Below are 19,341 nucleotides of genomic sequence, written 5' to 3'. Positions count from 1 at the left end.
TGTGACAGATGACATCACAACACCACCGTTTATTTCTGAACCGTGAAACACTTCCTCATCCTGCACTTTGTCAGGGGAAAAACTCTTTCTGAGTGAGATACATTTGGTGGTGAATTAAAAAGGCTTTTGAAAGGCCCTAGAGATTTGCATTTCCTCTGCACCCAGTGTTTGGGTGAGTCATAATGAAGACTATTTTTAGGACCATTCATGTTTTTTTTTTTGCATTGTGACATTTTGAATCATTAATGAATCCCCCACCCCAAACACACAGACACACACAGACTCTCTCTAATTGTTCTGTTTTCTTTTAACCATTGCAGGTTATCGCCTATAACGCGGAAGGGAAGAGTAACCCCAGCGCTGTGTCTGAGTTCACCACGGCCCCTGACAGACCGGGCTGCCCCTGCAGACTTGCTGTGAAGGGGAAACCTCACCCGACCAGTTTCCGCCTGACCTGGGGTCAGTTCAGCATGTTATCACACAAAGATTGATCCCTGACAGAATAAAAATCTAAAAATCGTCACAAAACTGAAATGCACACAAAATAAAGATGTTTTTATGCATATTTGTATCATTTAGGTGCAAATTTTCCTTAGCACTGTTTTTTTATATACGATAACTCAAAATTTGCTTAAAAATATTTGGATGGAGACATTGATGCACCAAAATTTCAGCAACTGAAATTATTCATCCAGAATCATTTTGAACAGCTGCCAGTGTGCAATGTACATTGTGTTAACACTTTTAACCGAAGAACGAACGGTTGTGACGTAATTTTCGAACAAAATCAAGCCAAAACGAAGTTCGTTTTGTGTACGCTTCGGGAGTTCGAAACAGCTGGCCGAAGCAAACTGTTCGCTCCAGCTGGTAAACACCTTCAAACTAATATGTGGGTGTGGTCCCTCAAGGTCAGATGTCCACGAGTATAAACATGAACACACAAGAGAGCCGCTTTATAGTAGAAAATGTAGTTGTACTTCTAATTGAAAGAGACATTGACGCTTTTTTTTCGTGTTTAATATGGTAAAACTGCTTGCTTTTAAAGAATCTGTAGTATAAAGTGCTATATAAATAAACGTGACGTGACTTTACTTGACTGGAGTCATAATTAAAGGCACAATATGTAAGACTTTTGGATAAAAATATCCAAAAACCATATATATTTTGTTGACTTGTGTACTTACATTATCCCAATTGTTTCCAAGAATGTTTAAACCCAGAGAAATAAGCTATTTTAACCAGGACACGGACCTATCAATGACATCATACCCGCGTTACCCTCGATTTCCAGTTTTATTCTGTAAACACCAAAGACGCTTTAATGTATTGTATGTTTTATTAGACAGGTGAGCAACTGTTTAGGTCGACAGAAAACGAATCATTGTTATACAGCTCAACACTGTCTTATTGTTTAATTCTTGTTTTCTTGATTTACTGTGAGACCATGTTTTACCATGACAAATATCATTCTAGCTTTCTGCAGTGTGAACAACTGTCTCATAGTAGCCGCCGAGCGCACGCACAGAGAAGCATTATAACATGACTTTCAACACACTCGGATGTATCTAATATGATAAAACAGCGCTGCGTTACCCCACACACACATGAGCTGAAGAAGCGGAGGCGGTCGAAATAAAAACTGGCTTAAGTTGCTAATACTTAGGATGTTTTGTATTGTCTCCCCTCAGACCCTCCCAAAGACAATGGCGGCTCTGATGTGACGAAGTATGTGGTGGAGCTGTCTGAAGGGTTAAGTGGTACGTTCACATGAGGTTTTCTGGTGTGTTTACACATGCAAAATTTGGTCATGGCATTATTATGCTTATTTAATTGATTGTGTGTGTGTTTTCAGTTTCTTCTTGGAATCAGGTGTACAGCGGCTTGGCTATGGAGTGTGTTTGTGACGGTCTGAGCCCAGGATGTTCATACCAGACTAGAGTCCACTGCATCAGTGCGGGAGGCGAGAGTCCGGTATGTCACACAAATCATGCCTTCCATAGTCCTCTAATGCCAAGTTAAACCTTCAATTGAAATTATATTGGCCAATAAAATACACTCTAGAATGAGTGTCCCACCGCTCTAATAACACTGCGCTTTATAGTACTAGCAATAAGTAGCAAATCATGGTTCATTACCGAGACGTAATCTAAAAATAAACAAATTCCTGTTTGAAATCAAATATGTCAATACCAGAAAGAAAATTGTGCTTATTTGGGCGTCTTCATGTCTGTGAGTCCGCCGGAAGTTAGTTATTTTAGTCTATAAAGTTTTAAATATGGATATTTTCCTTACACAAACGCGCGACTTCGCTTCTGAAGGCCTTTATTAACCCCCCGGAGCTGTGTGGAGCAGTTATATGATGGATAGATGCACTTTTATGGACTTCAAAAACGACACAACCATTCACTGCCATTATAAAGCTTGGATTAGGCAGGACATTTTTTATATAACTCAGATTTTATTTGTCTGAAAGAAGAATGTCATATACACCTAGGATGACTTGAGGGTGAGTAAATCATGGGCTAATTTTAATTTTTGGGTGAACTATCCCTTTAATAATGTAATAAAATTCGATATGAATATACCACATTTCTGCCACAATACCATGTTTACATAGCCTGACGTCGTCATACTCAGTCTGATACTGCTCCATTGGGCTGTGATTATGATTAATTTTAATCAATGTTTTTAAAACGAATTTTGCTTCATATTGATGTTTAAATATTATACCCTATGTTGTTGTTGTTGTTGTTTTTTAGAAAGTTAATTGCTTTCTTTAAACTGAATTTCGTTTTGTATGAATTGTATCTTAATTTTAATCAATGTTTTTAATATATTTGATATAATATTAACAGACTGGTATAATAAATATATTAGTATATTTTAATACCAATATAGCAGACAATAGCCTTAGCGCTGGCTCATGCATTTCACGTGTTTCTGACTGAAGCTCGAAATGATATTTGAGTATTGTGTGTATTTGATCGTTTACAAATGATTCAGAAAATATTTGCCATTGAAACGAGTAAGCCAAAGTTCAGTGTCACAATATTACTGTTTTTTTTAGCTCTTCTTTCAAAAACATTTCTGATTGAAATCTTGTTTCTTTTTAATTTAGCTTGCTTTAAGTAAAAACTTTAAGTAAAAAACATTTAGATTTTTCCCCAAGAAAACTTTTTTTTTTTTTTTACTGTTACTATACTGATCTAGTAAACCTAAAATCTAGTAGGCCTACCTAAAGCTCATTTCATTTATTATGCAGGTCTTTGTTTCTCAGGAGTGATCACATTATTATTCACGGTTCGTTCACGCCTACTCGCATAAGGCCTGAGTAAAGAAAAGGTGTTTTACAAAATGTAAATGAATATATTGTTTTATGCGAATGAGTAGGTTCAATGATTCTCACATCAGTTTAAAGCAAAAACTCTAAACAAAAACACCCAATAATCAAAGGGCTTGTGAACACATATCTATTGTGTGTTTTGAAGCCTTAATTTTAAAACAAGTTTTTTTAGTTTTTTCAAAAATTATGCATAAACATTATTCTCTCAAAAATACTAGCATGTACATACATGTTGTTCACATATTATGGTAGCCCAGTTTGTGCTGAATACAGTGCAATTACACTTTTGCCATTAATATGTTTATAAGCAACTGACAAATGCACAAATGTCAGAGCATGTCAAAACTTCTAAAGGGCCCCAAAACAGCTCAGACTCCTAGGGGTTAATGTAAGCCCTGTCTGTGAAACCAGGCTTTAATGTATTCTAAATGCACACAATTCAAATTTTAGCATGTGACAATTCTCTGGTGTAAACATTGCCCATCTCAGTTGGACTATGATTCCACATAGCAGATCAGGGTCACTTTCTTTCAACGTTTTGAAAAAAACGTACATAAATGCTGACTAGTTGAGCGATGGTTGATGGTTGACATATACATAGTCCATATACGCTCAACACGTGCTTTCCAATATCACTGCAAACACTAAATACAAACACATTGTAAACACAGAAGAGTGCGGGGCTGGCGCTCTGGCATCACATCGCTTTTGGCAAGCGGCTGGTAATAATTTCTGTCTTCTGATCCCAGCTGTAATGGCATTATCCGAGCTTTACAGATGCCGATCTGCATGCGGGACTTGCCAGCACACAGCCATGACTCATGTCGGCTGGTTTTCGCAGCCGTGAATGTGAGAGGATGCTCACATGGCTGTGCTCTGCTGTCTGCGTCTCAGCCGGTGCCCACACACTGTCCTCATCGAGGAGGTGGAACGCCACGTGCACCATTAAACTGGTCTTTCTGATTTCTCATTCTTGTTGTTTTCAGTTGACGGAGGCCTTGCAGGTCCAAACGCCGCCTGTTCCTCCTGGTCCGTGTCAGCCGCCCAGGGTCGTGGGCAAACCCAAAGCGAGAGAGGTGCAGATACGCTGGGGTAAGCTTTGCCTTTGTGTGTGTGCTTATTGATGGTCTGTAAACAAGTATTAGTTCAAATCATGTTAAGTATGTATTTAGGGGAAGTTCTATTTTTGGCAGACGTAAAGGCCTTTCACACAAAAAGTGAACTTGAAAGGTTTCGTTCATCCGAAAAATAAATTTCTGTCATTAATTCCTCACCATCATGTCGTTCCAAACCTGTGAATTGCGGTTTTTCGGTTTTGCATTTAATTAAGTATTTTTCTACAAAATCTATAACTTGCCTCCATCCCAATACTGAACAACGTGACATACATTCACATCACACGTTAGTGGTGGAGTTATACTCACGGAACACTATAGTTATTCACAATCACGAAAGTTCATTATTTGTATGCGTTTTAAAGTCTTGCCGGCGTGTGTGTGGTTTTAACATGCGCTTTTCCGAGCGCGCGCACTGAACGCTTGTCAAACACGTGATTACTGGACTAAGTCGTCTTACTGCGCTAATACAGTCAAATACACACATGGTTAACATAAACACAGTCGGTTATGTCTAAAGTGAAAGTAAAATCGTCGCGTTTCTGTATATCAGATGCACGCAGGTCTTGAAAGCAAATTGACAGCAATGCAGTAGTGAACACGCTGTCCTTAAAGGGACAGTTCACCTCTAAAATTGTCATCATTTACTCACTCTAATATTGTTCCAAACCTGTATTAATTTCTCATTTTTGAGTGAACTATCCATTTAATGTTAATACAACAACAAAAGACAAAGAGAAAATCACTCACTGCTCTTGACTGAAAAACTCTAATACAGTAGCTTTAATAAGAATCAGTGTATATTTTATAGTGAAGTCTATGTAGTGTTTTATTTTTACATTATTCATTCAATTTCATACGTAAATGCTGCTGTACAGCTCTGAGCTGCCAGTGTAAATCTTTATATATATATTTTATATTATACAATACACTAGGAATGTGTACAAGGGTTTTTTTTTAAGTAAAGTTTTAAGTTTAAGTAAGGTTTTTCAATTATTTTAAGTAAAATAAAGAAAGAGTATTGCAATTAAAAAATAGTATTTTTTCTCCTTAACCTCTTGCTGTTCCTGTCGCCTAAGAATAGAATAACAAAAAACTGATGTGACAAGCCATCAGAACCGAACCGAACCGAAAACCGTGGGTAAAAACCGAGGTATGTACTGAACCGTGGACTAACTGTATTGTTGCATCCCTACTAAACAGGCGTCAATGTTTTCAAATACCTCCATCTTCACAGTCCACACTATGACGTGAAGAGGGCGTTTTCAAATTTATCAGCTTTGGAGAGCGTTTTCAACAAGCTACGTTTTCGTTTACTTAAAACCAGGGCTTAAAAACGAAAAAAAAAAAAAAAATCGGTTCACTCCGAGCAGAATCGATATTTTAACGTTTCCTCATTAAACATTACTGTTCCGAAAACGGTTTGATTTGAAAAAATAACAGTTAATAACGTTATTTTAATTTAGCCTATACTTTAAACAAATATGTATATATAAAGACTTATTTTCACTCAATAATAATATAACGCATGATAATTAAACTTTTTGAAACCACAACAGAAATACATGCATTAATTACAAAGCATAAACAGCTGGACAAATATTGACCTGTTTTAATGGAGCGGAAAGTGGCCCTCTATATGCCTAATTCTTTTCAGAAGAGTGATAACATTCTGTGTACGTAACTTATTTTTCAACACGACTTGTTTTAAAAATTGCATGAATAAAGAATAAATAAACTGGATAAGCATTGCTCTTTTAATGCACCGTCAACTGCTAATTTCAAAGCAAACACTGCGTCACATAATCAAATTCAGTCAGCTAATAAAGCTTGATAATTTACTGCAATATAACATACCATTTAATACGAAGCATCAACCGTCTGTATAGAAAACATTGACCTGTATTGGCAATCTGAAAAACTATAGGAAATATGTGCGATAGATGCTAGTAGCCTACTTGGATAGGCTTAAACGAAATCCACAAACTAGCCTAAATCAGACTATTTGAGCTTAAAGTCCGTACTGCTTATTTAAACGTACGAAAAGAATGTCCTCCAATACCTGCGCTTTCATTGTAGACCTCAGTGGGGAAAGAAATGTACTTGAGGCATGAAAATGCGCGCTCTACACTGACTTGCGTTACCGGTAGATTCATAGATGACTGGTGCACGGGCATTTCTCTCACGCTTGATCCGTCAACGTCACATGCTGAACTACTCCATTCATGATTGGTCACTGCCAAATTAAATATAAATTAAAATTAAATTGCCAAATTAAAAATAACGTTATTAACCGGTTAATGGTCATTTCAAATGAACGTTTCTGTTCAGAACGATTCAAATTGATTTTGATTTCGTTTTCGTTTTTGTTCCTCTTAAAATTTCGTTCGTTTCCGGTTTTCGTTTTCGTTCCTTGAACCGGTTCAGAGCCCTGCTTAAAACACTGTCTCAGTGTGGACGGAAGGCCAAAACGGAGAGAAAAATATATGTTTTCAAACGAAAACGTATCAGTGTGGACATGGCCTCAGGCTGACACATGCAAATTCACGGCTGTCCAGTAGAGGGCGCAGCTCAAGCAAGCATTCAGCTGTGCTGCCGTTCTCGAGAAGAAAGTTCAACACACTTGCTGCGTCCCAATTCGCCTACTTATACTACGTCCTAAAATGATGTACTCTTTTTGTGAAGAAAAAGTACATACTTTTGAGTGTGTAGCAGAAGAGTAGGAAAGCTTTGGGAGACACTACTTCGTCATCTATAACGGACTCTGACGCTTAGTTACGTGTGTCCCGTCACCGTTTAAACTGCCCTGTCAATCATCATCACAGTTAAAATCCTCCACATTCAGTTTAGTTTCCTACCGTAGAGAAATGTAGTGGCACTTTGATCTGCCATTCGTGGGTCTTTAATGCAGAGACTCCTCTCATGTGTTTGCAGTTTAAATATAATGATGCATTTAAAAGTTAATGGGTTGTGGCTGATTGTGCTTTTACTTCCTGTAAGTGCAAAAAAAAAAAAAGCTTGATGATTCATAAACATTAGATGACTGGACAAGTGCCAACTTTTCATTGTCAGCGCCACCCAGTGGTTGAGACACAAATAGTTTATTTTTATTTTTCTGTGGGCTTTAAAATAGCTCTTTATTACTGTATCGAGGGCTGTTATTTACTAATTGTTGTTTATTGGTACTGTTTGTAATTATATTTAAAAATATGCTCAACCCCTGACCGTTACTGCAGATTTACTAGAGCGATACAGTTCTAATGCACAGTCTTAGGAACTGAGTTTTACCAAACTGACCCTTAATGCGTTACCCCCAACACTGCACGCTACTGTTTAAATGTTTGGAATAATTCTGTTTTTTTTATGTTTTCAAAAGAAGTCCCTTATGCTCATCATTGCTGCATTTACTTGATCAAAAATAGTAAAAACTATGCAAGCTTGTTTTCGTAATTGCGACTTTATCTCATAGTTCTGAATCACAGGATATAGACTAGTAATTGTTAGAACAAAAGATTTGTAAGTTTACTGTATATCTCTCCATTCTGGCTTTGTTTCTCTGAATTTAACTCGCAATTTCAAGTTTATATCTCACAATTCTGAGAAAATAAGTCCGAATTGTATCTAAAAATGCTGATTCAATGTTAAGTATTTGCTCTGGTGCTTGTTTTAAATGATTTTGTTCCGTTATTATGCTCGTTGTTTTCATCTGTTGACGTTGTACAAGCAGTATGAATGCGGTTGGTCGGTGTTGTATTTGCCCCGCCCCTCCTTCACTCTGATTGGACGGCTGGGTGAAAAGTGACTGATGAGCGCTGCGTTTTACTCAAAGTTGAACATTCTTCAACTCTCGGCGACCAGTAAAAAACGTTGAGCGCTCAGCGCTTGAGCATGAAATACTCATGGCGTTTTAAAAACGCGGCGCTCCCATTGAAAACAATTGAATACGCCAGCCATCCGCGTGAAAAACGCCTTGGTGGACACACGGCCTAATTGTGAGGAAAAAGTTGCAATTACCTTTTTTTTTTTTTATGTATGCAGTGGTGGAAACAAGCTGCTTAATATTTTTGTGGAAATTATTTTAGAGCAGCATTTAATTTAATTGTGTCTTGTGTAAATGTTAAAGTCTTTACTGTGAATTTTGGCTAATTGAATGTGTCCTTGCTGAATATGTGGTATTTCAGATATGTGTGTTTGAGAGAGAATGATTGATTGTATGTATCCTAAACGCTTTCTCTCGTTGCATCTGTTAGTGCCCCCTCTGGTGGACGGAGGAAGTGCAGTGTCTTCGTACAGCCTGGAAATGTTCGTTCCCCAGGTGGAGGAGGGCAGGGAAGTGTACCAGGGCTCTGAACTGGACTGCACAGTGGGCAGTTTACTGCCAGGCAGGACCTACGGCTTCCGGATCAGAGGTGCCAACAAAGCTGGGGTGAGCGCAAGCCTTCCAAATGCAAGACCACATGTAGTTTTACGTCAGCTAGCAAGTGGTTTGAATTTTTTGTTTGTGTTCAACAGTTCGGCCCTTTCTCAGAGCGCTCTGAGGTCACGACAGGTCCGGGGGCCCCGGAGATGTGTCGGCCCCCTCATGTCACCTGTAAATCACCCACATGTGCTGTGGTCAGCTGGGAGGTGAGAATATCCCATCATGCAAAGTAGCAAAGTATTCATGTATGAAGCAACTCTTTAGCAGCTTTGAGAGGTCAGGTTCATTTTAGCTAATTATTACTGTGGTTATTATCGTTAAAGCTACACTGTGTGATATTTTCCCCCATCTGGCGGTGGAAAGGTATCCATCCATCCAGTGAATGTTAGTTTCTGTTCCTCTCAATTCCGATTTCGTTTTAACTCCTACGGTGGCCGATTTAGTCCAAGATTAACATGGCTTCCAGCTCGACCTCGTCCACATTCGACACGGTGCCATCGAGTGTTAAAACGCGAAAGGCGAAGCTTGAATTTACGGGTATGTCCCTCTTTGGCTAATGTGCTTTCAAGATGGAGGGGCAACATGGCGACCCGCATCTGAACCCCTCACCCGTATGTATTTTCAATGGCAAATTATAAACTTACGAGAATACTTTATTACTTGAAAGAAGTAATATACATTAATGAGTACATGTATTTTTTTAAAGAACTAAGTGTTTTTAGCTAAGAATAAACTAAAAAAGTTACACAGTGTAGCTTTAACAAAAAAAAAAGTTAAATAAAATATCGAAAATTAAAATGACAAAATGAAGACAAAATTAGATTACATAAAAATTAAATTATCATAGATGAAAATAACTATTGCCCCCTCAAGTAGTTTTGTAGTGTAGTTTTTTTGTTTGTTTTGCTTTTGTTTTTATTCTTCTTTTCTTTTTGTTTTATTAATTTGTATTGCTTTTGGTGTTTGCACCCACACAGGCCCCTCCCTGTAACGGAGCGGCGGTCTCAGAGTATCGTCTGGAGTGGGGGGCGGCAGAGGGCAGTATGCAGTTGTGTTACACCGGTGCTGCACTGTCCCATGAGATGAGGGGGCTGCTGCCTGCCACCAACTACTTCTGCAGAGTCCAGGTGAGAAACGCTATCCTGCACCTGCTTATTTCAGCCAAAATACTGAGTGTTTGAGCTGCTGTGATGCACCATGTGAAACAAACCAGGAAATAGCAGTCCGGTGGCTGATTGTGCTTTTACTTTCTGTAAGTGCAAAAAAAAAATCAGCTTGATGATTCATAAACATTAGATGACTGGACAAGAGCCAACTTTTCATTGTCAGCGCCACCCAGTGGTTGAGACACAAATAGGTTTTGTTTCTTTTCCTGTGGGCTTTAAAATTGCTCTTTATTACTGTATCGAGGGCTGTTATTTACTAATTGTTGTTTATTGGTACTGTTTGTAATTATATAAAAAAAATGCTCAACCCCTGACCGTTACTGCAGATTTACTAGAGCGATACAGTTCTAATTCACAGTCTTAGGAACTGAGTTTGAAATATTGTTGTTACAATAATTATTATAATTATAATGAGTTAAATTATATAATTGATGCTTTGAATTTTCTTTTTCATTGCATTTACTGTGGTGTGTTAGTCTAGTCTTGATGAGTTTTCTGCTGGCTCTGCTAGAATCCATTAAATGAAGGTTTATTTGATGCTCTTGTCTGGCCTGTTCAAACTGTAGTCTCTCACTGACTCTGAGTCCTATTATTTAGTAGAGGAGGGAATCTTAAGGCACTTAACGATTCGATCCGATTCCGATTCTGGGAGTAACGATCCGATTCCCAAAACGATTCTTAACATACATTTTTGGTAACTAATTATCCTGCTGTGCAAATACATGAACTTTACATTTTAACCAAAATTGTTTTTAGTTAGAATATCTGTTTGACGGTATTGCCATATTAAAAATGATTAAGAAGATTTCTTTCAATACTTTTATTTTATTAACAAAGTTATATTCAAGATTAACAAGCTCTAATGAAACATAGTAAGTCATACAATTGCAAAGAACAATCATTAAGAATAATAAGTTCTCAATTTACAACTAAGTGTGACAATTTCTTTAGAACATTTTAACAAAAAATGTATTTAAAACAAAGGCTAATGCAGAAGAAAAACAACTGAAGCTCTCGCTGAGAAGCCAAATTCAGTGTGTGCGCATAACATCTCACATGAGAAAACTTGCCGAGCTGCAACAGTCATGTTAGAGACATTTAACGAATCGCTCGCCAAAACGAACTCTTTGTTCAGAAGTTTCCATTCGTTTGAAACATTGTGCAGTAGTTCAGCAATATAAGTCATTCCAAAAATTATGCCACGGATGTTGGTAGGTTTATGTCCCGGCCACCGATCAGAGACATAGGAGTGTTATTAAGCATTAATGGCAAGGAAAGCGCCTTATAGCCTATTCTTGAGCAACACTTCGTTATTTTGGCCCAGAATTTCGTTTGTTGGAAATATGAACTTTATTTAGAAATGCTTTTGAAATTAAAAACTTTGCATTTAATAAGCAAAATACATTTTTGAAATGGGGAGGCAGCCGCAGCGAGCGCAGACACAGAGTGGCCGGAGAAACGGAGGAGCGAATGCTGTAAGGCGTTTGTGCAAATCTGCGCTAAAACTGCGGGTGTTGAACCCTCTCACCGGGAAAAGTGTCCCCACGGGTGCGACGCCCCTGAGCAGGTCCTAGTTTGTCCATTTGATCTTAAACGAAGCCAATTCACCAGCATACGAACGTTCGCCTATCAACGGGTTTTTCTGTTTGGCCGGTGCACAGTGGTGAAGTGGCCGTTTGAATTGAACACAGAATCATTCAGAATTTTTGATAATCGATTTCTGAATCGTTGGATAACGAATCGCGATGCATCGACCTTTTCTCCCACCCCTATTATTTAGGTTTTTGTATTTGCGTTTTGTTTGTTTTTGCTTAGTTTTTTGTTTTTCTTTAGTTTTTTTTCTTTGGGTTTTGTATGTTTTTGCTTTTTGTTTTTGTTATTCTTTAGTTTTTTGTTTTTGCTTTGTTTTTTTGCTTTTTGTTTTGTTTTATTGTATTTGATTTTTCTTTGTTTTTGGGGGAGGGTGGTTGTTTTTGCTTTTTGTTTTGTATTTTGCTTTTTTTCCCTTCGTTTTTTTTCTCTTGTATTTGCTTTCTATTTTGGGTTTATGTTGCTTTTGCTTTTTTTACTTTTTGTTTTGCTTTCTGATTAGTTTTCTAACACCTTTGCTGCGTTTTTGCATTAAATGAAGGTTACAGATGAAAGGTTTATTTGATGTTCTTGTCAAACTGTAGTCGCTGACTGACTGTGTGATTTATGCCTCAGGCGGTGAATGTAGCCGGTGTGGGGTCCTTCAGCGACGGCGTGCTCTGCCAGACGCCCTGCTCTGTGCCAGCGACGGTCAGCAGTGTCCATGCTCTCCGCGAGTCAGAGATGAGAGTGGATTGCAGGACCACAGAGAGGGGCGAGGATGAGGAGGAGGAGGAGGAGGAGGAAGAGGAGGATGAAGAGGCCACTCCTCTCCTCTACTCTCCATCCACCTGCCTGGGGCTACGCTGGGAGGCACCATGTGATCACGGATCGGAGATCACGTCGTACCTGATCGACCTGGGAGAGAAACAACCCATCCTTACAGGGCCCGTTACCAAATATATCATCCAGAATCTGCAGCCCGACACCTCCTACAGGTACAATGCAATCTCTGTTACAAAACGGTTGCCACAGCAAACATACAGTGTGACCAGAATAGTCCGTTTCGCGAATGAATGACTTGTATGAGCGATTTTTTTGATGAATAAAATCTCAAATTGATTTACAGCTCTGGAAAAAATTGAGACCACTACAAAATTAGAAGTTTCTCTTGATTTTTTTTTATATGCATCTCTCTGAGTAAAATTAAACAAATTTTATTTATTCTTTAAATTACTGATTTCTTCCAAATTGTCATTTAGAGCATTAATTTGCAGAAAATGACATCTAGTCAAAATCAAAATAAAAACATGCCATGTTTTCAGACCTCGAATAATGCAAAGAAAACAAGTTTATATTAATTTTTAAACAACACAGTACTGATGTTTAACGTAGGAAAGAAAGGAGGAGTTCAGAAAGAAATATTTTGATTCAACATAGATTTTATTATACACACTTTGGAGGCCACAATGTAGCCATAACATTTAATTTTTTTCAGAAGCCGCATCTGAACTGGCATTTAGGTCTATTTACACACAGTTCAATGCAACTATATATATAAATATATCATATGATACAAATATAAGACAAACCATACAGGGGCATTTTTGGCCTTCATATCTTGAATTTTAGTGGCATTTTAACTGCATTTTATAGGCTTCATCACGCAGTCAATCATTCATCATTTTCGTAACTAAATTGCATGCAGTGTAAGATGACGTACAGGTCTGGGTCGGGGCAGTGCGTTAAAATTGTTAATATTTTCAACACATTTTTTCCATAATTAATCACACCAAGTTAACATGTTAGACCAACAGCTCTAATTTTAAAATGTTATGTATTTCTGTGATCAAAGCTGAGTTTTCAGCATCATTACTCCAGTCTTCAGTGTCACATGATCCTTCAGAAATCATTCTGATATGCTTAAGAAACATTTCTGATTACTATCAATGTTGAAAACAGCTTCATTTGTGATAATTGTGATTACTATACATTAAAAAGTTTGGGGACTTCAAAAATATATTAATATTTTTATTCACCAAGGATGCATTAAAGTGATCAAAAGTGACATTGATAATGTTCAAAAGATTTCTCTTTTAAATAAATCCTGTTATTTTGATTGTTTGTGAATCTATTCACAACTGTTTTCAACATTGATAATAATCATAAATGTTTATTGGGCATCTAATAATCGTATTAGAATGATTTCTGAAGGATCATGTGACACTGAAGACTGGAGTAATGATGCTGAAAATTCAGCTTTGAACACAGGAATAAATTACATTTTAAAATATATTCACATAGAAAACGGGTGTTTTAATTTGTAATATTTCACAGTATTGCTGTTTGATCAAATAAATGCAGCCTCTTCTTTCAAATACATTTAAAAAATCTGAATTATTCCCAGCTATAATAAACCCAGCTGTGACTGAATGAATCTTGTGTTTGTGTGTTTGAAGGATAAGGATCCAGGCTCTGAATAGTCTGGGTGCAGGACCCTTTAGTCACACCTTTAAACTGAAGACCAAGCCACTGCCACCCCTCCCTCCCCGTCTGGAGTGCACCGCCTCCAGCCACCAGACCCTCAGGCTCAAGTGGGGCGACGGCCCGGGCAAGGCCCAACCCACCGATTCCCTACAGTACCATCTCCAAATGGAGGATAAAAATGGGAGGTGAGTTGCTGCATTGTTTGCACCTTTGTTAAAATAGGCCAATTATACAATAGAATTCAAAAGTTTGGATTGGAAGCATGTCAGCCCGCCTTCAGAATTTGTAATAGTGCTAGCTTCTTATGTGCTGAAATATAACTTTTAGTTTTGACAGATTTTTATCTCCAAGTTAGCAGTACGGCAATGAGACTGCCAAAAAATTATGAAAACTTGTTGCTTTTTTTTGTTTTTGTTTTTAAGAATTATGTATTTAATAGTGTTGTAAATCCTTTTCTACAACGTATATTTTGTATCTTTTATGGAGGATCTTAATGATGCTCAGGAACTTGTGTCAATTTTAAATAATGTGGACAATTTAGAATTGAATTTGTCACGAGTTCATTTTCTGGATATGTGGGCGCAGAAAAATGAAGGCAGTCTTATCACGACTTGACTTATTAGAGCTGTCATAGTGGCTGAAAAGCTTAATTTAAATTTTATACTTAAATATAACTAATATTCAAAATGTAAAAGGCATAATGTCAGTTAGGAAGAAAAGCTTGTCTCCTGAGGCCACAAGAGGGCGCAATGAGCAAAATAAAAATGCACTGCATTAACTTGTTCATTCAAAGCAATGAAGTGGATAACGTTAAACTAAGGGTGTGGTCACACTTGGCATTTTTGGTTCGATTAAGGAGGCCGCTGAAAAAATGGGTCTCGGTCCAAACAAACTCTAGTGCAGTTCGAAAGAAATATGAACGCAACACGAACCAAAGGCTAATCTATCTAAACAAACCCAAAACGGGACGGGGACATGAATGCTCAAGCACACCTGTTTTTCTCATCATAGTCCAGTTCGATACAGGCGTCAGAACCGCGTCTCCACGCTGCAGATCTTCATTTGTGTGTGTGACGGAGGGATTCCTGACGCTGTTTTGACTCCTTTACACATTTTACAAGCTCTTCACGAGTTCTCAGCTCCATCATATATATGCACATGCAGCGAGCTAAATATGCCTCATTAAAAGCTGTTTGTTTTGTATCTTTAGGTTCAGTGTTAAAAATGACAGTGTGAACGCTAAGCGAACCCAGACTAACTGGATACTTTGGACCAAAAGTTCCAAGAGAACTGAACTACGAGTGTGAACACACCCTACATCAAATATAACTTTGTAAATTGCGTAAATAATTTTGAACAAAACGGGTTATGCCTAGTTTAATAGAAAGAGCTTGTTTACATAGAAAACAATGGAAAAGCAGCGCAGAAAATGTGTTCAGCTTGGTTTAGGGTTAGGATTAGGCTAACCCGAACCCTTCTGCAATGATTTGAATGAACGACGCAGCAGCAGCGCCACATCTAGTGGGTTCATCTGGATAGGCTAACAGAAACATTAAAACGCAACGACTCTTAAAGGGGTCATCGGATGTCCATTTTCCACAAGTTGGTCTGATTCTTTAGGGTTTTCATGTAAAGTCTGTAACATACTTTGGTTAAAATTCCTCAATGTTTCTGTAAAACATCACCATTTTTACCTCCTCAAAAACAGCTCTATTCACAGTGACCCGTTTTGGTGCATGTCTCTTTAAATGATAATGAGCTACACTCTAAAAAAAATGGTGCTATATGGCACTAAAAGTGGTTCTTGGCTCGTAATCATAGGGGAACCACTTTTGGTGCTATATAGCACCATACCTTAAAAGGTTCTGTATATGGTAGCGGTGCTATATAGCACCTCAGTCATTTAAAGAACCGATGAAGAGCTGCTGAAGAACCACTGAAGTACCCAGATTTGGTGCTATATAGCATTCTAACCCTCTGGTGCTCTTTGGTCATTTCTGACCGGAAAATTTTCTGTTTTGAAATGTTAAAATCACTGCTTCATCGGAATGATATGAAACTTGGTGACTTTTCTTGCATTAGGTATGTAAACACACAAAAAAATTGGGGTCATGATTCGAGCATGCTAATTGGTCGTTAAAAAAAAAGTAGCGTTCATTGTCTTCGGTCATAAATGACCGACCATAGGAAATTAATGGGAAATCGGAAAAAACACAAAAATTCACTGAATATTTGTGTGTCAAATCTACAAATCGGCCACAATGCTGAAAAAAAGTCCACAGCAGTAAAGGAGTGACACTCTAAAACATCAAGAGTGTGATATTGACACATCCACTCACACACACACACACACACACACACACACACACACACACTTATACACACACACCTATGAAAAACTGAACCTATGAACCACATTTGGAATTTTTAAAAATCACAGCTTCATCAGAATGATATGAAACTTGGTGACTTTTCTAACATTGGTATGTAAACACACAAAAAACACAAAAAAATTGGGGTCATGATTCGAGAATGCTAAGGGGGTCGTAAAAAAAAAAATACTCCCACTTGTGCTCTTCGGTCAAAAATGACCACCATAGGAAATGAATGGGAAATCAGCAAAAACACAAATTCACAGAAAAAAAATCTATATTTCTAACAAACAAACAAAAAATCTAAAACTTTATAACTAATAGTCTTTGAGATTTTTTAAATATATATTCAAATCCATCAATAAAATCATTAAATGTGTTCAAAAGAGAACTAGGGAATTCTCAAGCCTCTCCATTGAGACCTCTAGTGATTAAACCCATGGTTGCATGATTTCTTAAGTGGTTCCCCTATGATTACGAGCCAAAGAACCACTTTTAGTGTCATATAGCACCATCATATAGTGTGACATGTGAAGTGCTGCCTTGGCGGACAGTGTACAACTGGCTGAGGGTGGAAATATGCTAATATGGGACAGTCCATCAGCGGCCGTGGGCGGAGCATGAGCAATAGAACATCATATTGCTCAGAAAATTAAAACGGATTTTTGAGGATTAAAAAAAAGAGTGAATGAATTAGCATCATTGTAGGGTTGTTGTGTCTACACGCTCCAAAGACGCATTTAAATGCAAACATCATATAAAAGTGAATTTTGCATCCGATGACCCCTTTAAAATGCTTCTTCTTTAAATAGAAAGCACTTAGTTACTTTAAATTGTAATAATAGTTCACTGTTATTACTGTATTTTGTTATCAAATAAATGCAACCTTGATGAGTGACCTTCTTTCCGATTTACACATTTTGATTTATTGATTTGAAACTCACTGGGATTTGTGTAGGTCTGCCTTCATGTCTGGTTTGAAAATCCCTCTTTTGTTATAGGTTTGTAATATTGGTTTATAGAGTTCAGCTCTGTAACGCGTTCTCTCTTTCTCTCTGTTGTTGTCTCTTCCTGAAGGTTTATATCCTTGTATAAAGGACCCTGTCACACTCACAAAGTGCAGAGGCTAAATGAGTCTACCTCGTACGCGTTCCGCATCCAGGCCTTTAACGAGGCGGGCGAGGGGCCCTTCTCCACTGTTTACACCTTCACCACACCCCTCTCCCCACCTGCACCCCTGAAAGGTACCACATCCCGACTGCAGCAGCCACACACTCGCCCCATAAACTTCCATTGTAATTGCAATTTTGAAATTGTTTTTAAACCCTCATGTATCTCACAAAACCTGTCATGACCATGACCAGGTCATACTTAACCCTAATATCAAAAGATCAGAATTTTTTTGTTTTAAAGTATTAAGTGTATATACTCTGTCCAGCCCAAAAAAAGTCACTGTTTGGATTTAAAAAGGCAAATGCTTAAGTGTCAATGATTGGATCATCATTTCAGTGATTATGTTTCTAGCATGTTTGCCAACAGTTCTTCTAACCCTCACTGATGGAGTGTGTAGCTTTTCATTTCTTAAACATCCGTGTAGGAGCACATCATGGCCAAATTCCAAGATTTTGACCAAAAATTGATGCACCTCTTGATGGAAATAAATGTTGTGATGTTATTTCCATCAAGAGGTGCATCAATTTTTTTAAGGTCTGCACTCAAGAGGTGCCGATTCATGTGTGAAAATGCTGCTTCATGCTCCCTTTCAACCATTCTTTCACAGTTTGAGTCTGATGGATCTTTGGCCGTGATGTCTCTTCCCACATGATTGTTTAAAGCGGTCCTATTATGCCCTTTTATAAAGTCTTGATTTTGTTTTTGGGGTGTACTAGAATATGCTTTCATGCTTGATTGTTCAAGAAACACATTATTATTATTTTTACATATTTTACATTATTACAGCACCTCTCTCCAGTCTGTTTCAAACATGCCGCTTATTTCCTTTTTCGATGAGGCTCCTTCTTCCAAATATGAAGTACGCTGTGATTGGCAACGCTTAGCGCGTGTTCGGGAAATGTCACGTCCCTTACCATTAACCGCAAGCTCTACTCAGATGTAAATTTTAAAGGGGAGTGAAACACTCAGTTTCAGTCAATATCGTGTAAATCTTTAGTACCTATAGAGTAGTATTGCATCCTTCATATCTCCAAAAAGTCTTTAGTTTTATTATATTTATAAAAGAAAGATACGCTGTATCGAATCTTTCCGGAAAAATACGAGCGGCTGGAGGCGTATCTTGTGGGCGGAGCTAAAGAGTCACGAGCGCGCGCAGCTATTGCATTGAGAGCGTCTGAAAGCGGTGACATCCTTAAACGTGAGGAAAAAAACGTTATCCTAAATAAACCATGGAGATCAATCATATTTAGCCATACATATATGATCCAGAATCAGTTCTAGAGGCTGAAATTGAACAGGAGAAGCAGCAACGACGACTACAGCAGGACGTCTCAATGGTATGTACTGTAACTGTAAATACGTGCTTAGCGGCTTGTCATGCGCATGTTTTACAACATTTGTGTGTGTTTACTCGTGGTTTATGAGGACATGATTTGGTTTACGGACTATTGAATGTGATTTAATGTTAGCAGTAGCAAGCGGAACGGTTTTGCATGTCAGACTAGTGCGTGTTTACATAGAAAAACAATGGAATAGTAGCGCATTTGAATAAACGAGTCGATAGCTGACAACACACAGACATTTGAAGCAGTTTTACTCACCGCCTGATTCCAACCTTAATCGCTGGAACCGCTCCATCTTTCCGCATTAGACAAGCTACAAATCTGGAGTTGAACTAGGCATTATTCATAAACCA

The 19,341-nt window shown here is 38.0% G+C and overlaps 1 protein-coding gene across 2 annotated transcripts in view; it reads left to right on the top strand.

Annotated features, from left to right (window-relative positions):
• fndc3a (fibronectin type III domain containing 3A) overlaps positions 1–19,341 on the top strand; it is a 135,958-nt gene that overhangs the window by 109,714 nt on the left and 6,903 nt on the right. For both annotated transcript variants that reach the window (XM_079824336.1, XM_079824335.1), the window contains exons 15-24: positions 321–459; positions 1,689–1,757; positions 1,853–1,971; positions 4,330–4,435; positions 8,709–8,884; positions 8,971–9,084; positions 9,856–10,005; positions 12,250–12,611; positions 14,073–14,285; positions 17,550–17,716. In XM_079824336.1, coding sequence (XP_079680462.1) covers positions 321–459; positions 1,689–1,757; positions 1,853–1,971; positions 4,330–4,435; positions 8,709–8,884; positions 8,971–9,084; positions 9,856–10,005; positions 12,250–12,611; positions 14,073–14,285; positions 17,550–17,716 — 1,615 coding nt within the window. The remainder of the gene's footprint in view (positions 1–320; positions 460–1,688; positions 1,758–1,852; positions 1,972–4,329; positions 4,436–8,708; positions 8,885–8,970; positions 9,085–9,855; positions 10,006–12,249; positions 12,612–14,072; positions 14,286–17,549; positions 17,717–19,341) is intronic.

Source organism: Gobio gobio, assembly GCF_949357685.1.
Source record: "Gobio gobio genome assembly, chromosome: 8".
In the NCBI taxonomy this organism is placed as follows: domain Eukaryota; kingdom Metazoa; phylum Chordata; class Actinopteri; order Cypriniformes; family Gobionidae; genus Gobio; species Gobio gobio.
Note: the sequence above shows the minus strand (reverse complement) of the source record. Positions and strands in the feature narration are given on the sequence as shown.